The sequence below is a fragment of the Amborella trichopoda genome, chromosome 4 (assembly GCF_054954075.1).
Source record: "Amborella trichopoda isolate Santa Cruz 75 chromosome 4, AtrichopodaSantaCruz75HAP2 v2.0, whole genome shotgun sequence".
In the NCBI taxonomy this organism is placed as follows: domain Eukaryota; kingdom Viridiplantae; phylum Streptophyta; class Magnoliopsida; order Amborellales; family Amborellaceae; genus Amborella; species Amborella trichopoda.
In genome coordinates this window covers 8220525-8246807 of record NC_142339.1, presented here as the reverse complement: position 1 = coordinate 8246807, position 26283 = coordinate 8220525, and the positions used below count along the sequence as shown (strand labels likewise).

General features: G+C 35.2%; 1 protein-coding gene across 8 annotated transcripts; it reads left to right on the top strand.

Annotated features, from left to right (window-relative positions):
- Nucleotides 1-7979: 7979 nt before the first annotated feature.
- LOC18442856 (Major facilitator superfamily protein) lies at nucleotides 7980-25574 on the top strand. 8 transcript variants are annotated; one of them, XM_088864791.1, is made up of 6 exons: nucleotides 8148-8267; nucleotides 11554-11873; nucleotides 18390-18488; nucleotides 23564-24197; nucleotides 24318-24360; nucleotides 25035-25574. In XM_088864791.1, the coding sequence occupies exons 3-6, from the start codon at nucleotides 18406-18408 to the stop codon at nucleotides 25100-25102; spliced, it is 828 nt and encodes a 275-aa protein (XP_088720917.1). In that variant the 5' UTR covers nucleotides 8148-8267; nucleotides 11554-11873; nucleotides 18390-18405; the 3' UTR covers nucleotides 25103-25574. The 8 variants fall into 8 exon arrangements, with proteins under 8 accessions (XP_011626512.3, XP_006853128.4, XP_088720917.1 ...); XM_011628210.3 differs by lacking the exon at nucleotides 18390-18488 and having other exon boundaries at nucleotides 7980-8267; nucleotides 23568-24197; XM_088864792.1 differs by lacking the exon at nucleotides 18390-18488.
- The last annotated feature ends 709 nt before the right edge of the window (nucleotides 25575-26283 follow it).

The window sequence follows — 26283 nt, the reverse complement described above, 5'->3', positions numbered from 1 at the left end:
AAGTCGTGATTGGGAGGAAGTCTTGTGATTCTGGGTATGATGGAGGTGCTGATTTGTGTCCTTTGATGGTTGTGGTGGATCATGCAATCTGGGAGCATCTTGAAATCAAAATTGAATTTCTTGTATCAGGTTCTTTTTCACCTCTGATCTCTGATTTTTTTGGGCTTTCTAACGGGCCCCAGAGGAGTTGGAATTTACCCCAACGTCCTGATGTGAAATCTATTGGTCTCAATAAAATTGTTTTAAGCTTCATTCAAAGGAGGAGGTTAGGAAAGCACTCTCTCACATATTTTATCGTATTAGAGGTAGTCTACTATCGTTAGATCATTGGAAGCTGTCTGATCATGCTTCTTTTATTCCTATGGAGACGGTATGGTTAAATATGTGGGGCCTTCCTCTATCAGCTTGGAATTTGGCAATCATTAAAAAAGTGGCAGGCAGCTTTGGGATCTATCTGGATTTGGACAGGAACTCATTCTTAAGTCCTATCTGTCGCTTTTGTTTGTGTTAAAGTCGAAAAATGCCACAGTTTGCCTTTTCCAAAGACAGTTCGTTATGCATCAATGAAGCTTTCTTTGAGATTCCTATCACTGATGATGCTGGTTGCACATCCTCTAGATAGTTTGCTAAGAGCCCCTCAATGGAGAAGAATGGGCAGACTTCGTGAGCGAAAAATTTGAAAGCGGCGACCAGAATTCTTCCTCTAGGGAACTCAAACTTGAAACCGAAGAGCAGTAATTTTAAAAACAGAGAGGGATTTTTCAATTTTCAAAATAATGTAACTGCCAAGATTATTCAATGTTGGATACCCATAGGCAGATTCCCGAAATCGACGTCTGGTTTCTCGGAATCCTTTAGATCATAACCTTCTGTTTTTTCGACGAGAGTTATGCAGGGTCTGCCTAAAAGTCCGGCGGTTACACGGGAACTTTGGCGAGATTCCAACCACGGCAGTCCAAATTCCAACAACCTTTTGTCGTTCAATAGTCTTTAGGTGCACCAACGTAGGTTCAAGAGATGAACTCAAATCGTGATATCGTGGAGACGGTTTTGGTTCCCAAAAAAGCTCCGCTCAAAACTCAAATCTTTGGGAAAGATATTCCTTAAAATGTGGCGACAAAACCTTCCTTTGCGTTTCATCTTCCCGGTTTGTCTTACCTTGTGTTTTGGAAGGAGGTTGAAGTGAAGAAGCAAGTCTTTTCCTCCATCTTGATTTCGCTCCTATTATTGCGTCTTTGTGCCAAGAACCTCTTCTCTACCTTGTGTTTTCATCAGAGGCTCTCGGTCCTCCTGTTGGCTCTGCTTTGGAAGCTACAGATGTATCATCTCCCTTATCATTTGGATGTTGCTAAGAGCGGGATAAGGATATCAAGGACAAGGTTTGATCCTTTGATGATCGATCCACTGGCAATCATGGTTATTGAAGCAAATGAGGGTCCTGCGAGCCCACTACCTCTTGCGGTTGAAGATGCTAAATCTAGGGAACCTGGCCATAGTTTGGACCTAGTTATTGCAGAGACACCTGTGACGGTACAGGAGGAGCCTACAACTAGGGATCTGTGCTTTAACCTGGTTAAAGTGTCAGTGTCTGAAAAGATAGTTCAGGATGAGACACCACTGATAGACATGATGTTGGAGGATATGGGGATGGATTCCTTTGAACTTGGTGTTGGAGGAAGTAAAGGAACGCAGAAGGATGAGAATGGCGATTGAAAAAGATTTGGTGCATGGAAAAAGTTCTAGTAAGAGCTCTGTGGTGGAGTCAGGTCCAAAGACTCCTGCCAAAAAGTTTGCGGCTGGCAAAAAAAACAAGGCTATCTTGAAAGGGGTACGCTCCTCCACGAGGCTTCAGTCCCGTGGTATCCCTAAGGGAGGCTCGACTGCAGTTTCAATTGCTTTATGTGACCAGACAGTGGTTGATGTGAACTCCTCTTCAATTTCTTCTACAGGAGACGAAGAACTTCATGAAGCCTTGCTGTTGGAGGATATGTACTTTGGTTGTGGTCCTGATGGACCAGGTTCTTCCTCTAACCCACCTCCTTCTACTTTCTAATGAATTTTTTATCTTGGAATGTTAGGGGTCTTGGACATCCCAGTAAGAAAAGAGATGTCCAGTTGCTTGTTTCTAAGTATAGACCTGTTGTCTTAATTTTGCAAGAAACTAAGCTTTCTAGTCCCAATGTGTTTGGGGCTAGGGAGGTTTGGGGTGCTGGTGCTGTTAGTTTTTGTGGGATTAATGTTATTGGTGCATCGGGAGGGCTTTGGGATCCGATGGTTTTGGTTAATTTTGATATTATTATTAGAGTGTTTTTTATTAAAGTTGGTTTCTCTTGGGGTTTTTTAAATATTTATGGGCCCACTTTGTCTGCACTTAAAGAAATTTTTTTTAATGATCTCAACCCTGTCATTCTGTCAGTTTCTTATCCTGTAGTTATTGGAATGGATTTTAATCTCATTCGGTGGCCAGATGAATGTTTAGCTTTTACCCCTATTAACACCTCGATGAGGATGTTCAATAAGTTTATTGAGAATAATTCTTTGTTGGATCTTCATATTATTGGATCAAAGTTTACATGGTCGAATAATAGCATCACAAACTTATTTATGTCTAAATTAGATAGATTTTTTATCTCAATGGATGGATGGAAGAATTTCCTCTAGCATCTGTCAAGGCTCTCCCCAGAATATCTTCGGATCATTGCCCTATTTTGCTGAATACCGGTCTTTTAAAAGGTGGGCCGAAACCTTTAGACTAGATGTGGGCTCGGCTGGAGGAGAAAGAAATTGTTGAGTTGATTAGAGGGACATGGGTTAATATAGTTGTGGAGGGAACGTAGGGTTTTCAGTTGCATAGAAAGCTTTTGAATATCAAAGTCAAATTGATAGATTGGAAGAAAGTCAACAAGGTTGATATCAGAGCAAAAATTGATGGAGTCTTAGCTGAGATTGAAATCCTTTATCATAATACCCAATTGAGTGGGGTTTTATCGGAACAATACTTATTGGACCGTTGTTTGAAACATAAAGGATTGGAGGACTTGCGTCATTCAAAGGAAATATATTGGAAGTAGAGGTCTAGATTGAAATGGTTAAAAGAAAGGGACCTTAATGCAAAATATTTTCATACGATTGCTAGTGCTCGAAGACGAAAAAATGACCTTTTGAGTTTATCCATTCCTGTTATTGATTCTGAGGATGATGCTTCATTAGAAGTAGTCATTAGCCATTTTAAGAAGGCTTTTACTAAAGAAGTTAATTTTACACCTTCCTTTGGTAGAATCCCTTTTAAAGTGTTGTCAGTAGGGGAAAAAAAAATTTTGGACAGAGAAGTTTCTATAGAGGAGTTGTATAAGGCGGTTTTTGCGATACCAGGGGATAAAGCACCAGGCCCTGATGGTTTTCCTCTAGCCTTCTTCCACAGATTCTGGAATGTAGTTAAAGATGAACTTTTGGAGTTCATCAAGAGAGTTTCATTAGGGGAGATATTTTTAAAGGAGTGAACTCTACTTTTCTAGCTCTAATTCCCAAGAAGTCCATGATTACTAAATTGTCTGATATTAGACTGATTAACCTTCTTACAAGTCTCTATAAAATAATTGCGAAAGTCCTGACTGAAAGATTGAAACTGTTCTGCCTTCCCTCATCTCTAACACTCAATTTACTTTCATCAAGGACCGTCAAATAACGAATAGTATGCTTTTGGCACAAGAATGTATTCATTCTCGGGGTCCTGAGTAAGAAGTCTGGTGTTTTGTTTAAACAGGACATGGAAAAAGCTTATGATCGTATTGAATGGGGAGTATTATTGAAGATTTTGAAAGTCATCGGGTTCGGTGAAAAGTGGAGGAGCTGGATTTTTGGATGTCTTTCCTCAGCTCATATTTCGGTGTTATTTAAGGGCAACCTGATTGGTTGCTTCAAGGCTACTAGAGATCTTCGATAAGGGGACCCTCTCTCCTTTCTTATTTACTATTTATACATAATGCTTCAGTTTGATGTTGAGCAGGGTGGAGAGAGTGGGTCATTTTGAGGGCTTCAGCATTGTGAATTCTGATATTTTAATCTTTCATTTGCAATATGCAGATGATACTCTAATATTTTGTGATGAGCATCTTTCTCAAGTTAGGAATATTGCTCGTTTTTTGGAAATATGTGAGGTCACAATTGGCTTTAAGGTAAATTTTAACAAATCTTTTATGATCGGTATAAATTGTGCAGATAATGTTGTTGTTGAATTGGCCAGTGTGATGGGGTGTAAAGTGGATTCTTTTCCTATCATTTATCTTAGCCTTCCTATCTCTGACTAAAAACTCTCTTTGACAGTCTGGGATAAAGTGCTTGAAACGGTCCAATCCATACTTGACCTCTGGAAACACAAGTATCTGTCTTTGAGTGGTAGGGTAACCCTGTTGAGAGTCTGTCTAACTAATCTTCCAGTCCATCATATGTATGTGGTTAATATGCCTACCTCGATTACGAAAAGGGTTGAGAAAATGATGCGGGATTTTCTTTGGTATTCTAATAATGAGGTTAGGAAATTTTATCTTCTTAGATGGGATACAGTATGTACTCTAAAGAAAGAAAGTTGATTGGGAATATGTAGAATTAAATTAGTGAATCAAGCTCTGATGTACAAATGGTGGTATCGTAATCTTCATTTAAACGACCACCTTTGGTACAAAGTCCTTGTTTCCAAGTATGGTGTGAATAGATTTGAAGTTTGGCTTGGGGGTGATAGAGGAAAGGACATTTCTCAGATGTAGAGGTCGATTGCAAAGTGTAAGCTAATGATTTCAGGTTATTTTAGATGGAATCTTGGAAATGCTAGCCAAATCTCTTTTCGGCATCATAGATGGATAGGGGAATACCCTCTGAAGTCTGTTTTCCCAAAATTGTTTGGGCTGTTACGAGGCCGAATATGTTAGTCAGTGAGGCCGTGGAAAGAAGGGGTCAAAATTTTTCTTGGAACATTTACTTGGCCTATAGTCGTTTGAATAATGTTATTTTTTCATAATGGTGTGGTTTAATGGAAATGCTGGATAAGAGCTATGTGTCGCAGAATACTAAGGATGAGATGGTATCTTCACTGTTAAATCTTGTTATAGTATTTTCTTTCACGATCGATGGAGATAGTCGTACCCTCAGATTGGTTAAATTTGGAAATGGTCGATACCCCACAAAGTACAAGTTTTTATTTGGCTGACTGTTATGAATAAAGTACTGATCATTGATAATTTGATTAAAAGGGGAAAAATTTTCCCGAATGTGTGTCTTCTATGCAAAGCTGATGGTGAATCTGATGCACATCTTTTTATCCACTGTTATTTTAAGGTGAGAATTTGGCACTGTCTGTTGGTGCTCTCGGTATCAATTTAGCACTTCCTCAATCGGTGGAGGGGTTAGTTTCTCAGTTTTCCCTTCCTCATTTACCTAAAGTGGGCAGGATTACTTGGAGGATTGCTAAAGGCGTAATCCTGTGGGAGGTTTGGAAAGAAAGAAATAGAAGGTCCTTTGAGGGGACTTTTATGGCTTTTGACCGACTAATTCATGCTATCAAATTTTCAATCTGGTCGTGGCTATCTGTTTTAAAAGAGGGATGGGGTATCTCTAAAGTGGATGTTATGGCAAACTTACACAACCTTTTTCATCTTGGTTGTGTTAGTAATAGACCGAGACATATTTGGATTGCGCCTCCAGCAAGTACCTTGAAACTCAACTTTGACGGTAGTTCTCTTGACAATCCTGGTTTAGCCGGAATTGAAGTAGTGTTGCGTGATTGTTTGGGTAACATCATTTTTGCCTATACTGGACCTATAGGTGTTGCAACTGCAAATTGTGCGGAGCTCAGCGCGTTACTTGAAGGTTTGAAAATTTTTATTGCAAATAATTGTGGTAACAAATGTTGGATTGAAGGGGACTCCCTGAATGTTATCAAGTGGTGTAACGTCGAACAGTACGTGCCATGTGAACTCCGGCCTTTATGGTTACATATTTTAGATCTTGCTTCCCCTTTGTCAATCTCCTTCTCTCATGTTTATTGTGAAACAAACTTTGTGACTGATGCCTTGGCTAAGGGTGGTTCTTCTTTACTTTCTTTTGTCATTTCTAATTATGTAATTTCATTTTCTTAGTATTCAATAAAAGTGGTAACATTGTCAAACAAAAAAAAAAATACTGGAAATCTTTGTGATAGCCTTAAAATGTATTTTCATCTTTATTTATAAAGTTTAAAGCTTCAAAAATAGTGTAGATCGACAGATATATGAAAACTTGAAAATCTTGAAAATTCACGATCCAAAAATGCGTTTCAAAATACATTATTTCCAAAACTTGAAATCCATGTTTTTTTCATATCCATGCATCTTGATGTTGAAATGATCAATTTGAGGATATTTGGGCATCAAAATAACTTCTTCTAGTGAAATTTTAGAGGTAGGTTCAAATGTGATTGTTTAGAGCCTCCGCTCTATATAAACTTTTCCCTATAAAAATTGGAAAAGTATAGAATGAGACAATTTACCTTTGGTACAAGGTGAGACATTAATCTTGATCATTGGATGTGAAATTAGGTAACTGCAATTATTCCATTGGACAAGCTCAAACTTCAAAAGAAATTTTCTCTAACTTTGTGACATATCCAAACTATCAAACTTCACACCGAATGGTTGTAAGTAATTGTGACCACCTTGTCTCAAAGGTAAATGGTCTCATTGTATACAATCCCACAAAAATTATGTCCTTTGTCAAAATCTATATAAGAGATCAACTATTAATATTTTTGTTTTAATATAATCTAAAATATCTACACCTAAATCATGTCATAGAATAGTTGAAAAAAGATAAAATGTTAAATTATTGAAAAATTATGTGTATTTTGCTACAATTTCCTTTGAATAAGAGATGCTTTTATGTAAATCTAGAAAAGCCAAAATATCCTTACATTTAAGGGGAACGGTTTGTATAAGGCCAATGCTTTAAACAATCAAAGTAAAGCACACATTTAAATAGTATTGAGAAATGTGATTTCAATACTGAAAATCTATGTGATAACCTTAAAATATATTTTCATCTCTAATTATAAAATTTAAAGCTTCCAAAATAGCGTAGATCAAGTCGATCTATGAAAACTTGAAAATTGACAGTCTAAAAATGCATTACAAGATGCACTATTTCTAAAACAATCCATTTTTTTTCTTTTGTTCATGCATCTTGATGTACAAATGATCAATTTGAGGATACATGGGAATCATAACAACCTCTTCTAGTGAAATTTTTGAGGTATGCTCTAATTTGATTATTGAGAGCCTCGGCTCTATATAGACATTTTCCTTAGATAAAATTTCATTTGAATCATATATGTTTTGGGAAAGCTTTCTATGTTCTCCCTACAACATAGAAGTTCTATGTTCCCTCTACCATTCAGCCGTCCATTTTTTATCAAGAGAGTCACTAACAGTTTGATCTTAGATCCGAAGTCTCAAAGTATTTTATTTTTGGTTTTTTTTTAATACAATTTTTTTTAATATGAAATTTGGTACGTGCCATCTTCTCGTTGGGACGTACCTATAAAAAATATTAACAATAATTTCTCGATAAAAAATAATGATCAAAATACCCTTTAAAACTTTCAGGGGTAATTTGATTATTTTATTTTATTGAAAATATTTTTTTATATTTTGTAGTTAGTGCGAGTTTAATATAGGAATGGACGTCCAAAATTTGATGTCAAAACAGTTTATAGAAAAAAAATTAAAAATAAAACAGAATAAAGACATAATATTGTGATTGGAACAATCTTAACCCTCCATTAAAAAATGGATGGTTGGTTGGACAAGGGGAGCACCGAACTTCTATGTTTTTCTGTAAATATGAAAACGCCAAAAGTACACTTAACATTTCAGTGTTTCAATATTATGTCACATCCCATCTGACTTTACCAACCAAACCACTTGTGGGGAGAATGGCGGATGAAGAGCAACACCTTCTTAAGTGCCAATCCTACCAAATCCCCGCTCCTCACTCCTCAACCTCGCTGGCCAATTCAGGCAGCCGGAAAACCTCCAACAACTTATTTTCTGGTTTTCAGGCGTGGTTTTCCGATCACTGGCAGAAATTAAGTGATCCAAAGATGGCGGGAGGAGTCTTTGCAGTGGAAGCAAGCCCGACGGCTGCGGGATCCGGTGGGAAGATAACGGTGGCGGTGTTTTTTACGTGCCTCATGGCGGCAACTGGAGGTCTGATCTTCGGCTATGACATCGGAATTTCAGGTTTGGAAGTACTCTCTCTCTCTCTCTCTCTCTCTCTCTCTCTCTCTCGATGTGAGTGTGGGGGTTGGGGTTTCTTCAAAGCAGTCTCTCTCTATCTGGGGTTTGCTGAAAGCTCTCTCTCTAGTTTTGGTAGGAGTGCTCTCTCTTTCTCGGAGTTTACTGGAAGCTCACTCTCTCTATCTCACTTGGAGAACTGGTTGGGGAGATTATAGTTCGGAAGTTTTGAATTCTCTCTCTTTGATGGAATCCTGTCATCCGGAATTTTGGAATCTTTCATCCGTGAATCGGAATCCCTCTTTTCAAAAGTTTAGAGATAATGAGATCAAAAAATAAAAGAAAAAAGCTGCTCAATTTAATGAGCAGCGACTATGCACTCGAATTTTAGACTTTCCACTTTTCTACAAGCTTTATTTTCACATTAATTTCCATAAATTTTTAAGTAATAAATGAGATGTAATATATGAGGCTCCCAATTAATTACCCGATGTCTATGTCCTTGACTTACTAGTTTAATGCTTACCCCAAGTTATCCCCAAATTTCAATGAAACTTTCCATTCTAACTTTAATCAAAATTTGTAGTGTTACCGGTGGCAACGAGTTTCTTAGCCCAGCCCAGCCCTTATTCCCATGGGGCCGAACCAACCTGGCACTGGCATTGGCCCTAGCCCCACCTTTGGGCCATAGTTTGTGACCCAGGCCCTACATTTTTTTGAGCCTGGCCACCTGGCCCATTGCCGGGCCTATACGGTGCATGGTGGATTACTGCACAGCTGTAGAGTCAAATTTACATTTAAGTGATATAAAAGAAAATCAATGTGATTGTCTTTTTTAAACCAAATTCAAAATTGTTTCTCTTTTTATTCTTATTGCTTAAGGAATTTTTTTATTAAATTTTTCCCACTTTTTCTTGTGTTTTCCTTTCCCGAGAAAACTCTATAGCCTTTTAACCTCCCTAATAATTTTGCTGAACATTTTATTTATGTCGACTGCCATAATGAACCCTACCAATTTAGGCCTAATGTTTTCGGCCATTAGATGTGAAATTGGGTTGTTTAATAGATACTATTGATAATAACTTCAAAAGGCTTTTATGGGATTTATAAGAAACATAAATAGTCCCATAATAATCTATGTTCCTCGAGGCAAGGGTATCAAATTCAACGCGACATTAATGGGTGTTTTGAAATAAGTGAATCACGTGATTAGGAAGGCAGGGCATAGTCAACACTAACGTCCAAGAGGTGAATATTATCATAATAAACAAATCACCAAACGACTTCGTGCATCACACGAGAATACTAAATCCCACTCGACTCAACTTTCTTTGCGTCCTCCCCCAACTACTTTTTGAATCATGATTTTTACGCAAATACTAGCGTTTATAGCAAGGGTCGATGCATCCGTAGGAGGTAAGGTGCACTTTCAAATTTTATCATGGTATATAATTTTTATGTAAAATATTTTTAAGATTATTTTAAAATTTATTTTTTATTATCTAATTATAAAATTTTAAATTTAAAAAATGGTTAAAGTCAAGTAGATCTATAAACATATGAAAATCTTGAAACTTGACGGTCTAGATAACATGTTGTAAAATACACTATTTTTGAGACTTGAAATCTTATTATTTTTCATGGTCGTACATCGTACATCGAGATGATCAAATCAAAAGGCTTTTCAACATTTTTTAGGTGCATCCGTAGTTCTACATTACAAGGTTGCATCCTTATATAAACTTTTTCCTTATAACAAAGACCCTCTCAAGTAAGAAACTTATGAGTAGAAAGATAAAAATACCCCTTTTGGTACACCTTCCCTTCACGTATCATCCGGCATTGAATCGACAAAGACGGTCCGACACATATTTATGTTGGACCATAACCCAAATCGTACGACAGCAGTTTGTTAGTAAAAACAAATGCCAGACCAACTATAAGAAAGTGCCCAACTGCAATTAAGAATTGCTAGACCACATTACCAAATTGGGGGAGTGCATCCAAAAGAAACACTGCTGGATCATAACTAAGAATTGAGACCGCTATTGAAAATTGTCGGACCGCAACTAAGAACCGGTAGATAGGATTACTAAATTGCTAGACCGGGGAGTGCATCTAGAAGAAACACTGCTCGACTGCAACTACGAACTGCATGACCGCCATTGAGAACTGTTGGACTGCAACTAAGAACTGTCAGACCGCATCAGCAGATTGCTAGACCGGAGAATGTATCCAGAAGAAATGCAGCTAGACCGCCATTGAAAACTGTAGAACCGTTCTAAAATTTAAAATAAACTTTTAAATTTAAAATGTAATTTTTATGACATTTATTGGAGCATTGTTCATATGATATTTATGAACGATACACTTTACACAAGGTCCATCCTTGGGATGAAAGTTTATAAGCCAGTGGCTCTTGTGCTCCCTGACTGATGCAACACTTTTCCTTGTGTAAACGATGCCAAAAGATATTATACTCTTGTGGGAGTATACTGTCACGTAAAACCCTACCTAGAATGAATTTTAGGACCCACAAATTTGGGACGTAACTTCTTCAACCCAAAAATTAACTTCAATTAAAAATATATAATAAAAAAACCCTAATTACACCTTTTATGCACTTGAAAGAAATAATGTCTCGAGATTGAATAGAGTCCCTCAAGATCTAAGTATTAGAAATTTCTTTTGAAAATAATCATCAAGTTATTTTTTGATGGTTACCAAAATTTCAGATCGAAAAAATCCTCCCAAATGGATCTTTTGACAAAAGGGAGCGGTAAGTAAATTATACTCACAGAGACGGATGGGGCCTGGCATCTATTGGTCGTTCTCTCCAAATAGGAATTTAACATGGCTGTATGCTTTTTCTTTTTTACTTTTATTAGAATAAGCTCTCTCACCATCTCTTATTTAAAAGGGAAATTTACATAAAATTTTCATTTTGTTCTTGGAATTGAACAATAGTCCCCTATGTTTCATATTTTACCTTTAACTCCTACCCCTTCATAGCATTGAGTTATTTTGATCTTAGTTTATATTTTATAAATTGTATTAAGTTCATATTTGAGATGTTCATCCTCCTTGCCATCATTTATGTGGTAAATTTTCAAAAAAATCCATAAAACAAGACTCAAGGGCATTTTCATAATCTTAGTTATTTATTTATTTATTATTATTATTATTACGGACTTCTACTAAGGTAGGCTTCATATGCTTGAAATGACTATCATACACCTTTTCGCGAGCTAGGGAAGCAGAATTACAGTGAGTATGGTGTGACATGTTTCAGGAGGCGTTACAACAATGGAGTCATTCTTGAAGAAATTCTTTCCAAGCGTTTTCAGGAATATGGCATCAGCCAAACAGAATGTATACTGTGTTTATGATAGCCAACTCCTCACTTCCTTCACGTCTTCACTCTACATTGCTGGTTTGGTGGCCTCACTTGGGGCCGGGAAGGTGACTCGAGCCATGGGCCGCCGCGCAAGCATGCTACTAGGGGGCTGCACTTTCTTGGCCGGAGCTGCCATCAATGGCGTGGCCGTGAACATTGTTATGCTTATCTTGGGTCGAATCTTGTTGGGTTTCGGGGTCGGCTTCACCAACCAGGTAATGCAATCGCCCTCGTAATTGTTTTTGAAGACTCTTATGTACATCTATTTTTCCTTGTCTGAAATTAAAATACACTATTTCATCAGCGAGCGGGCTGGCAGGAACTTTTCTTTATTTATATATATATATATAAAAGAAAATATCACATGTTGTCAGCGACAGTGTCAGCCAACGGTCTTAGATAAAATCTGAGTCTAATCTAATAGTCACGATCTTATTTTATATTTACATTTTCATTTTTTTTATACAAAACCAAATTACTTGAATTTTGAGCATCTATTCTTCAAAAATAATAGAATCTAAGAAAAAGATAAAAAAAATTAATTCACAAAATATAAATTGATCAAAATACCCCCAAAAAGATTCGAAGGTATTTTGATCAATTTTTATTTTACAAAAAAAAAAATTATATTTTTATTAAGTGAGTCTTGATGAGAAAAATGAACACTTGAAATTTCAAGTGATTTTGATTTGTAGAAAAACAAAATTAAAAATTCAATCACAAAATGAGGTTGTAACTATCAGATCGACACAAATTGAATGTAGGCTGTTGGTTGACAGGATCCATTCCTATATATATATATATATATATATATATATATATATATATATATATATATATATAGGAAAAGTCTTCCCAACGCCTATAGGTGAAAATGAACAGTGATTTCGCCTACCCTCATCACCGTTCAAAGTTCATCGCATAGTCACGATCGTCCCGTAGTGTTTCATTTGTCATTTGTTTTCTATAAATTGGAATTATCTGAACTTTAGAGAGTGTGTGTATCAGAGTGAGACGCACCTAATAAAAATATAAAAAAAATAATTCGTAAAAAATAAATTGACCAAAATAGCGCTGAAACATTTCATGGGTATTTTGGTCAATTATTTTAATATAAAATATCTTTTTTATATTTTTTGTAGATTCGCCTATTTTTTATGAATACACGCTCCAAATTTCAGGCGATATGTAGAAAACAAATGAAAAATGAAATACTACCAGACAATCGTGACCGTGCGATGAACTTTGGACGGTGATGAGGGTAGGTAAAATCACTGTTCATTTTCACCTATAGGAGTTTGTAGTATCTTATATATATATATATATATATATATATATATATATATATATATATGAAAAAGCTTGTGTGAGCCCAATAGCTCACAAGAAAAAATGAGCCCAATGGTCCAGATTGAATCTGGGCCGATTTGAAAATCACGGATGTCCGAGAGTGTTTGAATTTTAATTTTCTTTCTACAAATCCAAATCACTTGAAATTTTAGGTGTGTGTTCTTCTCATCAAGCCGCGCCTAATAAAAACATAAAAAAAGTAATTATCGAAAACCAAGTGACCAAAATACACTTGAAGTTTTTCAGAGGTATTTTGATCAATTTATTTCATGTAAAATATTTTTTTGATATTTTTCAAAGATTCGTCTATTTCTTATGTACACACGCTCCAAATTTTAAGTGATTTGGATTTGTAGAAAAAAAAAATTCAAACACTATGGGACATCCATGATCATCTGTTCGGCCCAGACTAAATCTGGGTCGTTGGGCTCATTTTTTTCTATGAGCTAGTGGGCTCACCCTAGCATCTTCCATATATATATATATATATATATATATATATATATATATATATATATATATATCCCATGGGCTGATAGAACAGTGTAAGCCCAATAGCCCAAATTGAATCTAGACTGATCTAAGGATCACAATTGTATTTCGTAAATGAATTTTAATTATTTTCTACAAATCCAAATCACTTGAATTTTGAAATATCTATTCTTCAAAAATAGTGGAATCTAATAAAAATATAAAAAAATAATTTGCATAAAATAAATTGATCAAAATACTCCTGAAATGTATTAGGGGTATTTTGGTCTATTTATTTTATGCGAAGTATTTTTTTAAAATATTTTTATTGGGTGCACGTTGATGCTCCAAATTTCATGTTATTTGAATTTATATAAAAAATATTAAAATTAAATTACCAAAATACAGTCTTGACCGTCAGATCGGCCCAAATTTATATGTATATGTATATGTATATGTATATGTATATGTATATGTATATGAACTCTTCCCAACGCCCATAGGCGAAAATGAATAGGGATTTCTCATCCCCATCCAAACTTCATCGCACGGTCACAATTGTCCCGTAGTGTTTTATTTTTCATTTTTTTCCCTACTAATCCAAGTTACTTTAAATTTGGAGCATGTATACATCTTAGTGAGGCGCACCAAATAAAAATATGAAAACAATAATTCACAAAATATAAATTGATCAAAATACTCTCGAAAACAGGGATATTTTGATTAATTTATATTTTACGAATTATGTTTTTCATATTTTTATTAGGTGCGCCTCACTAAGATATACATACGATCCAAATTTCAGATCATTCCGATTAGTAAAAAATAAAATGAAAAATGAAACACTACTGGACAACTATGACCATGCGATGAAGCTTGGATGACGATGAGGGTAGGCAAAATCACTAATCATTTTCGCTTATATCCGTCTTGTAGTATCTTATAAATATATATATATTTCTGAAGTTTTCTATCGCCCTTTTATTCTCAGGAAGTAGGAGTATGGTTTCTATTGTTTTATATTTTACCTCTTCTTTAAGGTAGTATAAGAACTTTTCTTTATTAGAAATTTTTTCTTTTATATTATTGATTTCTCAAATTTTAGGTTTCTCGAAGAACTCAAATTTCACATTATGTCCTTCTATATTGGCTTCAATTCCAGTATTATCAATTTTTATTATGTAAAGCATATTTAGAAATGGAGTTCCCAGGATTACAGACTGGCTTAATCTTTTACCATAATAAAGGGGAACTCAAAGCAGTTGCCATTATTGCAAACCGCAGCATTTGAAAGTTTATAATTTATAACTATTTTACTACCAGCTACCGTATTTAAGACTTGTGTTGTTTTACTAAAATATTTAGTAGGGACCAAACCTTCATTTATGCAATTTAAATATGTTCTTGAGTCTATTAGAGCAAGAGTTTGAAAACTTTATTCTTTACGGATGATTATTTTTATTTTGGTAAATCATTTCTGAGTAATTACTTCGTCAAGAAGACTAACATAATTACAATCTTGGGTTGTACTAGAAGATTCTGGTTCATCAATTACCTTAGGGGAAAATTCTTCTGTCTTAAGAAGCAGAGGATTCTTATAATCATTTATAATATTGTTAAATTCTAGTTCGTCATCATTATTGACAGAACTATTTTCAATTGGATTAGAGGCTAACCCTATAATCTGGACTCTATTTTTCAGCTTTATTAGTTCATTACGAACCTCGTTTATTTCTTGTCTTAGTTTTGAGATGGAAGGTTCTTTATAGGTATTATTTTTATTTTCAACTTTTCTAAGAATATTGGCAAAACAATAATCTTCTTGAGTACGTACAAGAGGAGGAGAGGGTTTTTTATTTGTCTTAGCTATATTTATATACTGGACCAAAGCTTCTCGCTTAGTCTCTAGATCAGTTATTTTATCGATTATATCTATGATTAGGTTTTCTTCTTTTGTAAGAGTATTACAAAAATATTTAGTATCGATATTATCAATATCGGAGTCTGAACTGCTCAGAATCAATTCTTCGTCCTCTATTTCTCCTGTTAACATTTTTATATCTGGATCAGAAGAACTTTCAGAAGATTCTTCTTCAATTTGTAACATACTAAACAGTTGCTCTTTGATACTGTCATCTATTTGTAAAGCATCTATTTTCTTCTTGATTCTACATTTATTTTTGTAATGACCTACTTTTCCCCAATTATAGCAAACAGGAATTTTCCTCTTTCCTTTGCGTTTAAAAGAGGTATTTCTGGGATAAAACTTTTTAGAAAATCTTTCTTTTATCGAAGTTTTATTCGTGGTTTTACTAAAATATTTAGTAGGGACCAGACCTTCATTTATGCAATTTAAATCTGCTCTTGAGTCTATTAGAGCAAGAGTTTGAAAACTATATTATTTATGGACGATTATTTTTATCATGGTAAACCATTTCTGAGTAATTACTTTGTCAAGAAGACTAACATAATTACAATCTTGGGTTGTATTAGAAGATTTTGGTTCATGAATTACCTTAGGGGAAAATTCTTCTGTCTTAAGAGGCAGAGGATTCTTATAATCATTTATAATATTGTTAAATTCTAGTTCGTCATCAGTATTGACAGGACTATTTTCAATTGGATTAGAAGCTAACTCTATAATCTGGACTCTATTTTTTCAGATTTATTAGTTCATTTACGAACCTCATTTATTTCTTGTCTTAGTTCTGAGATGGAAGGTTATTTATAGGTATTATTTTTATTTTCAACTCTTCTAAGAATATTGGCAAAACTATAATCTTCTCGAGTACATACAAGAGGAGGAGAGGGTTTTTTATTTGTTTTAGCTATATTTATATACTGGACCAAAGCTTCTCGCTTAGTCTTTGGATCAGTTATTTTTAACCGCCCATTTCATTTTTCGTATTTTCATCCATGTGGAAATCCCACCAACCTCTCAGCCATCCTGTGAATCCACAAGTAATGGCTTTGGCTATTTCTTGGTCATGGTTTCCACTTATCTTACAGGCAATGGATCATCCAGAATAAGATATAGAACTTGTAATTAAATCTTCTTCAAACTGGAGATCTATAGGGGTAGGCCTAGGATAGTGTATTCTTGTTTGAGAAGTAGGCCTAAACTTTTTCCCATAGTCTATTCGGTTTATTTCAAGACTTTCTGTTTTAAAAGCTTGCTCTATTTTGTCAAGTTCATTATTAGGAAACGGTTCTTGTTGAAGGACCATAGCTCCTTGGTCAGAGCTTGTCTTAGAAGTTACTCCATTTTCTTTTATATTTAACTTTGCTAGTTTTCTAACTAGCTCATCCACTAATTCTTTATTAGTATCCTTCTTTTTTATACCTTGAAGGCTGAACTGATTTTTATTAATGGTTGGAGGGGGTTAAAATAGTAAAGCTTGTTTCCCTTCCGATTTCTTATGATCCATAGGGTTTTCCCTTGGTCTACTTATTATATTTTCAATCCTAGTTGTCTACCTTCCAATGGTTTGTAAGTAGAGATTAGTATAATTGTTCTGCTCAAGTAGATGTGGAATGACATTTATTTTATGTGTATGGTGATCCGTTTCTTTAGGAGAAATTTTATAAGGTGAAGCCTTAGCTTCGGGTTTATCTTCACATCTTCCTTTCATCTGAAGACTTCTTTCAAGGGGATGAATAGATTGTAATTCTTCCCCTTGAGTGGTATAAAAGGTTTGATACTAGTTCTCAACAGTCTTAAGACCAAATTCTTGGATTTTAATGTGTTTTTCCCTTGGTATATATCTTGACCATTCAAAAAACTTTATATTTCTCTTATGTTTTACTATGAATTTATTGAATTTCTTATGCGACGCATCTAATAGGTTTTGGGGGAATTCAGCCAGGTACCAATCCCGGATGTTCTTATTTTCATCAGACAGGAAGTCTTGTTTTATGCATTCTTTATCCATTTTAAATATTTTTTCTTCTATTTTTTCTTCTTGGAGAGTAAGGATATTGAAATCTAAATCAGAAAGCGTTGGTTTTTTATTTGGGGAACTAGGTTCATATATTCTATATACTAGTTGTTGGACTTGACTATTTGTTCTAGTCAATCCTTTTACTACTGGTCTCCTATAATTTTGCTCATGTTCTGACTGTGGAACAGAAGAAGTAGAGCATCTTGAAGGAATTCTAGAAGGGCCTTCAGAAATATTTATTCGAGTCCATCTGTTTGAATTAAATTGTATTTCTACATCTTCATCTGGGTATTTTATTATTCGTTCGGGTTCTCGATTTACTGGGGTTCTAGACTGTTGATTTTCACAGTGTAGAGACCATTTGTCAGGGAGTCTAATATGAGACCAGGCCATAGACCTTGGTATAACAGTATTAGATATTTCCATATTAGTTTGAAAAGACACTGTTTGCCCTTTAGTATCCATCTGAAGTGCATTTGGGCATAAAGTGTTCATCACTTTATAGCATATCCGATAAACTAGAGCAATATTTTGGGATCCTGAATCCATATCGAACCCTTGGGTTTTTATATTAAGGTAAGAACTTTCAAGAGGTTAGGATTTGTCAAGGTGACCGAAAAATTGGGGAAACAATTGAAGTATATAGGACTGTACAAAGACTTGATTCTACTATTCCTAGTAGAGAGTCTGAAAATTTATTATGTCGCTCGTCCCTTAGGCAAAGAAAGACCGAGTTATTTAAATCAATTCGAGAAAGAGGTTTTATAGCAATTTGGACTAGTCCTATATGCAAATATTTGTAACTCTTATTTTTGTGGTCTTGTATCATTCGATTTGGAACAAGTTGGAAACTATTTTGCTCATTGGTGATAGAAATTCTTTGTTTTACAGTTTTAATGGAAAAACTTGTTTTAAATTCAAAAGTTCATTTTCTATAAACATCTGATGCTAGAACTTTAGGACTAAAAGGTATCAGTGATGCTGGATGGGACCTAAAGGTGTCGGTGATGCTAGATGGGACCTAAAGGTGTCAGTGGAGAAAGATGTTGTCACTGTGAACAGGAAAAGGTAAAAAGATGCTGTCGGTATGAACAGGAAAAGGTGAAAAGATGTTGTTGGTAACTATTTTGGCTTTTACTATTTTGTCGGCATTTTAGGACTCGTGTGCTTTTGGATTGTAGTCGCTCCGTCCTGTGTATTGTGATATCATTTACTGTGATATTCCGAAATCCATATCCTCATATTCTTGCTCATTGGTTTCTTCATTCTGAGTTGACGTAGACATGGCTTCTTCTTCCTCATTGAAAATCTGTAGCAATTTCTTTTAGCTCTTCTCTGGTTGCAGTAGGGTTTTGTTAGCGAAGCTTATTTACATAGTCCACCATGTTCACTTTTGTATCAGGGGGTGAAAATGGTACCTTCTTCATTTTTATTTTATCAGGGTTTAGGGCTTCATTTTCGTAAATATCCCACCACTTAGTATATATTTGTCTGCCTAGTTCAAGAATATATTCCCAGTTATTTGTATAGTCATCTGATATATGGTAGGACCATTTCATGATCCATGGGATCTGGTATAAAGCTATAAAATATATATGGAGATCTATATTGAGATTATTATTATTGTGATCTATGAACTTCCTTTGGAAAGCTTGAATATTAGGTGGCAGTATTTATGTTCCGGATCCCCATAAATGGAACAAGTTTTTGAACCAATTTGGGAAATCTCCTATTACTGGTATTTTTATTTGTATAAACAATGTATGGGAATTTATATTATTTTGAAAAGCAAAGACCTCATGCCATGCTTTAATATATTCAAAATATTGATAATATTTATTATTGAAACCTTCATTTTGCAATTTTCTAGGTTTCAAGGGGTTCGTGCCCCATTCTTTGTATGAAATTATTTTCCTTATTTGGAATTTGGAATATGCTATCATATTAATATTCTTCTTATAAAAATGGACTAAAGTAATAAATCTCGTTTCAAGGAGAATGGTTTCATACCATTCTCGGCTTTTGTCTCCTTTATTCGGGTGTAGGTGGTTATTCAAATATGTAGCAGCTATTTCCCCTGGGTCCTTGGTTTTATGATTATCTTCTATTATAGTAATGGCTATGAAAGAGATTTCTATGAACCTACTCTTTTTTCCTGGTGTATTTATAGCTACTGGTTCAGGAGAAAATATATATTGGGCTTGTTTTTTTACTATTTGTTTTGGGGTTATCGGTGATGATGATGTTGCCAAAGCTTTACTTAGCATCTTGGCATAGGAACTATTTCCATATATATATATAGAGGGAAAGATCTTGTCAACCCATGGGTTGACTGCTACAGTAAATGCCCACGGCCCAGATTGAATCTGAGCCGATCTGATGGTCACGATCTCATTTCACATTTGAATTTTCATTTTTTTTCTACAGATCCAAATCACTTGAAATTTGGGTGTCTATTCTTCAAAAATCATAGAATCTAATAAAAATACAAAAAAAATAATTCGTAAAATATAAATTAAGTCAATTTATATTTTACTAGTTATTTTTTTTATATATTATTTGGTGCGCCTTGATGAGAAGAATGAACGTCCCAAATTTCAAGTGATTTGGATTTGTTGAAAAAAAAACGTAAAATTCAACTACGAAATGAGGCCGTGATCGTCAAATTGGCTCATATTCAATTTAGGCCATGAGCGTTAATGTAGCAGTCAGCCCGTCGGTGTATGAAATCCACTCCCATATATATATAAATATATATATGGGTAAACCTTACAACAGCTAGCCAGCTATAATGAATTGTACATAGGTGAAATGAGAGTCGTTAGATCTTCATCATGAGATTCAAAATGCACATCACGATTTGAAATTTAATTTTTTATATAAGTCTGATTAATATGAAATTTCGAGTGTATATATCAAACACTATTGTGCACCATATAAATATATAAAAACAATATTTTCAATAATTTAAAATGACCAAAATACCCCCATCATTTTTTAGGGGTATTTCGATCATTTTATATTTTGGAAAATATTTTTTATATATTTTTTATTTGTGCGCCCTATTTTTTAGTATACATGTCTAAAATTTCATTATGATCCGATTTATAAAAAAATAATTAAAATTAAAACAGTGATATGTATTCTGAACCGCATTATGAAGATCTGACGGCTCCCATTCCACTTATATTAGTATTCATTATAGCTGGCCAGTTAGCTTTTTCCTATATATATATATATATATATATGAAAGGTTTATATGCTTCTCCTACTGCATAGAAGTTCTATCGTCCCTCTACCATCCAGCCGTCTAATTTTGATCAAGAGTTTTACTCACTGTTTGATCTTAGATCCGACATCTCAAAGTATTTTATTTTTAATTTTTTTTTATAAAAATTCTATGAATATGAAATTTGGTACTGCCATCTTCTTATTGGGGAGCACCTATAAAAAATATTAAAAATAATTTTTCGATCAAATATAATGACCAAAATACCCCTTGAAAATTTCAAGAGGAATTTTGGTCATTTTATTTTATTAAAAATATTTTTTTTACATTTTTCACTAGTGCGAGTTTAATAAGAGGAATGGACGTCCAAAATTTAGTGTCAAAATAGTTTATAGAAAAAAAATTAAAAATAAAATAGTATAGAGACTTGACACTGTGATTGGGGCAATCTTAGCTCTCCATTCAGAATGGAGGGTTAGACAAGGGGGAGGATAGAACAATTATATTGTAGGGGAAGCATAGAAAGCTTACCCAATATTTTTTTTTTTTCTTTCGTAGATTTTCTTCTTCAAACTTGTAGACGGTTTTATGTTTGAGTAACCATTTCCAAGAAAATTATAATTCATAAATTTATAATTACAAAGAAGAAACCAAATGAAAATTCTTATTCATGATTGTATACAACCTTATATTCGAATAAAAATTATTTTTAATGCTTTATAACTTCTTATTTTCTGCAAATTTTTCAAGTCGTGGTCTATAGGAAGACCAAAATTTTGAAAATCCCTTGAAGTATTACCGAGTGAAGAATCCTTGGACAAGATTTGTGACTAAGAAACATCAGCAAGTGAACTGACGTTATTTGTGATGGTATGGTTTTCAAAAAACTGTACTTTATATAGAAAAAAAAAAGAAATCTGCACGTAAAACGAAGAAACTTAGCTAAATTTAATTGTATTGTAATTTTGTTTTCCTTAGAGAAAGCATATTATTGTCCTTAGGATTAATAAAAAAATTATAGTCCGGAGGACCAATGTTGTTGGATTCGCTTTGGAGTCTTATTCGGTTCGATGAGAAAAATAAAGCAATTCGGTTCGGCCAATTTGGGAGAAGATAATTTAATATAAATTAATTAAATATTTATATATAAAAATAATGAAAAATAAATAAAAAATTTAAAAAAAAAAAAAACTTTTATATAGACATTTTTTTGCTTAGGCCGAAGCTTCAGCCAAACCGGCCCAAAGCAGGCCCGAATCTAACCGAAGTGATAGCACCATGCTTCGCTCCACTTAGGGCTAGACCTAAAATCCGAAAGTTTAGACCCTTTCAGCCCAAGCTAAGCGAATTTGACAACTCCACCCACTATAGATGATGGACAGTCACAAAGTGCGAGAAAACCCACTTTTGGTGATTAGTTTTACCCTGCATCCCATTGTTGTCCATCGTGTTAGTGGACGGTGACAGCCACAATTGTCCTCTGCATTATAGTACTCGCCCTTTTCTATCGATTAATGAGCCAAGAATCATCGGTCCTATCCTTACGTTTTAGAAAAAAAGTTAATATAAGGTGTCAACCTCATAATGTAAAGTACGTAGAATGCCTATTGGAGAAGATTGTTATGATGCTCGAAAGCCTTTAAATTTATCATCTCAACCCTAAGATTCATGGATATATATATAAAAAAAAAGAACTAACACATTATCTAGACCATCCACATTCAAAATTTTAAAGTATTTATAGATATGCTTGATCATCACTATTTTTGGAACTTTAAACTTTATAAATAAAGTGGCAATGGATTTTCATGTCATCGCAAGGCTTTTTGGCACTAAAATTGCATCTTTAAGCATAGTTTGAGGCGTTTGAGGTGTGCCTTACTGCAACTATAAGGTTGCCGCCTTATACAAACCTCCTGTGCTTTTTCATGTGCATGCCTTTGAGCCTAAAGTGTTTGTGGGGTACACTCTTCTAGACAGTCTCAAGCCATATTATTTGATGCCTCCATAATATGATTTTCATGGTCATGAGAACAACTTCAAGACCTAGTGGCTATCACCGTCCAATTAGTAGCTTAAGGGCGTTGGAAGAAGTGGATTCTACCTGACAAATGCCCCTACTTTGTTTCCATCACTGTCTTTCCAATTTGATTGGACACTAATAAGGCCTTAGTCATGGGTGTGATCTTAATATTTTTGGACAGGAATAAATGAGACTTTTCTTTGGGTTAGTATAAATGAGACTGGTTAAAGGCATAAAGCAACTCAAAGACTCAGGGAAAGGGTTTGGGTTGTGGTGGTAGCCACTCATACCTTAGTTATCATGTTGTAATTTTTATTCTCATTGACACAATAGCAATTTTGTATGGAGAAATGGATTTGTTTTTTCTTTTATTTTTTAACATTTTTAGATAGAAGTTGCCTTTTTTGTTGTCTTTTTATAACGTTAAATAACGGAGTTTGGTATATCAGCGATACACTCTAATCAAGTGCAGGCTCCTTTCGAAATTCATTTCAAATGTGGATTTCAGATCTAAAAATTTAAACAGGGCGATAATTTTGACCACTATAATCATGAATCTGAAAATGTGATGAATTTTGATTTCAAAATAATATTTTTAAAAAGTATATTATACACTTTAAATTCCTTTTCTTCAAATTAATGATCGTGGCAGACTCGATTATCACCTTGTGAGCTTCTAAATTTGAAAGCCATCTCTTAAGATGGATTTTGGAATGAGACCGCATATTAAATGCTCTTTCTATAAGGTCCGATTTTGTTTCTCTCTAACCCCTCACCCCGATATATATATATATATATATATATATGGGAACTTCCGCGCACACATGATTGCAAATAAATCCACGCATGCATGTAATTCTTATCTTACCACCTGAAGTGTAATTTTCAAAGTCAGGCCACCCCAGTGTACTTATCAGAGATGGCACCACCAAAGTGGCGTGGCGCCTTCAACAGTGGCTTCCAATTCTTCATCGGCATCGGTGTCGTGACCGCGAACCTGATTAACTATGGGACAGCCAGAATCCACACCTGGGGCTGGCGTCTGTCCCTTGGCCTGGCTGCTGTACCGGCCCTCATCATGACTGTCGCTGCCCTCTTCCTTCCCGACACTCCTAGTAGCCTCATACAACGAGGCCACACTGAGCTTGCCAAAGAGACCCTTCGACGAGCAAGGGGATCCAGTGCTGATCTCGATGCCGAGTTTGAAGAGTTTGCTAGAGCGTGCCAAGCCTCAAAAGTTGTTACATCACCTTATCAAATGATATTAAGGCGTCGTTATAGACCGCACTTGGTCATGTCTGTTGCAATTCCTTTCTTTCAGCAGATGACTGGAATAAATGTGATTGCATTCTATTCGCCGATCCTTTTCCAAACCGTTGGGTTCGGGAAGGACTCGTCTCTGATGGCGGCAGTTATACTGGGTTTGGTTAACTTGGCTTCCATTCTTGTGTCGACCTATGTTGTCGACCGGTATGGCCGGAGGATTCTGTTCCTTGCTGGGGGCGCACAGATGATCATTTGCCAAGTAAGCCATCACTTTTCTTCTTCTTTTTTTTTTTTTTTGGGAGAAATTATCCTTCTTCCTAGTTAACAGTTCTTTGCTTTTTTCTAGTTCTCTTTGTCACTTTTCCTTTTTTACTTGCAGAATATTTTTCTCCTTTTCCTTCTCATGGTGCCCACAAAACAAGGTGAACTCACCATTCTTTTGGATTTGGGTGCAGTTTGTACAGAGCCAAGGCTCTTAACAATCAAAGCAAAGAGCACCTTCAAATAGCGTCGAGAAATGTGGTTTCAATACTGCAAATCTTTGTGATAGCCTTAAAATATATTTTCATCTTTAATTATAAAATTTAAAGCTTAAAAAATAGTGTAGATTGAGCGGATCTGTGAAACTTGAAAATCTTAAATTGACGGTCCACAAATGTGTTACTAGATGCACTATTTCCAAAACTTAAAACCTATCTTTTTCTCATATCCATGCATCTTGATGTCAAGATGGTTAATTTGAGGATATTTGAGTATCAAAACAACCTTTTCTAGTGAAATTTTTAAGGTGGGCTCCAATTTGATTGTATAGAGCCGAGGCTCTATATAAACTTTTCTCCTTTCGATCTTATCATCTCTTAAAATGTAGGTGAGAGGAGGATTACTCGTTTTTCTCCTGCATCACACACACACGCACACACACAACCTTGTGGATATTTATGTAGCCATGTATGTAGTTATACACAAACATACATCAATCTATCTACACATACATGTGTCTGTATGTTTTGTGTATCCGTGTATCGATATGTCTGCGTATATTAGTACATTTATGTTTGTATAACTTCTGCCATCTGATCCATAAATCCTTGAATAGGTAGCAGTGGCATGCGTGCTAGCAGCAAAGATTGGAGCCTCCGGCGACATGCCACTCACAAAGGGTGATTCACTGGCCGTATTGATTCTCATGTGCATTTATGCGGCTGGGTTTGGGTGGTCATGGGGACCACTTAGTTGGCTAGTGCCGAGCGAGATCTTCCCCTTAGAGATCCGGCCAGCTGGCCAAAGCATAAGTGTGGCCATCAACTTTGTGACAACTTTTGTGCTTGCCCAAACCTTCTTGGCAATGCTTTGCCATTTCAAGTATGGCAGTTTCTTGTTCTACGCAGGATGGATTGCCTTGATGACTGCATTTGTCGCCTTATTCCTACCAGAAACTAAGGGGATCCCACTTGATGCCATGAATGGTGTGTGGAAACGACACTGGTATTGGGGAAGGTTTCTAGCTGATGATGATTCTAATTTGTAGACAATCTGTGAAATATTTTGGCACTCTCTCTCATTCATTATCTTTTTCGTAGCTGATGATAATTCGAATTTGTAGACGATCTGTGAAATATTATGCCACTTTCTCTCCCATTTGTCATCTTTTTTGTATGTATGGAATGATCTTTTTACTTTATTTAAAGGGTTAAAGAGAAAATGCATAAAGATGTCGTAGAAACAAAATTGACAAAAGAATAGTGAGAACACACTTGGATGATACACAATAACTTGGTAGTCTGAGTTCAACACAATGGACAACCTCATGCAAGGGAGAAGCAAGTCATTTCAAGTGGGTAAAACTACACCAGAAGAACACTTAACGAATTATAAAAGGTGTCATGCGAATAAAACAACCATTTAAAAAATGAGGGAATATCAAGCTCTCTGTAATAGACATAGACCAGAATGGCTCTGGCTCTTCAGCCAAGCCTTGGAAAAACCAATAAATTGGTAGGAAGTGTGTGGAAGACAATTGGCAACAAACTTCGACCAAATAGGCCGCGAGTATACTTCAAAATCCTCAACTCAGGGAGCAATTTTTTGAGATGGACCAGCAAGACTTTACAAAGGGCCATTACCCGGATGACTTTCATGCATGTTCCAAACACGCGATGGCAGTTAGTATCAAATATCTGAGGTAGAGATGATGGCTTGTTTTTTTGCTCTTCCAGGAGATGAAGGATATGCTGAGCAAAAATATGGTACCGATTGTTGATGTGGCAATCAAGGAATAATAGCCCAGATAAGAAGACATACTGTGTCACAATTAGGCCGCTTATGTCACAATTAGGCCGCACAAG

What these genes read in the sequence shown, in the direction of transcription:
- LOC18442856 (XM_006853066.4), top strand. Translation starts at nt 8,129, where the DNA reads ATGGCGGGAGGAGTCTTTGCAGTGGAAGCAAGCCCGACGGCTGCGGGA. An exon ending in GGGTCGGCTTCACCAACCAG is followed by an intron (nt 11,874 to 23,567) that starts GTAATGCAATCG and finishes TTTCAAAGTCAG; the next exon opens with GCCACCCCAGTGTACTTATC. An exon ending in CACAGATGATCATTTGCCAA is followed by an intron (nt 24,198 to 25,034) that starts GTAAGCCATCAC and finishes ATCCTTGAATAG; the next exon opens with GTAGCAGTGGCATGCGTGCT.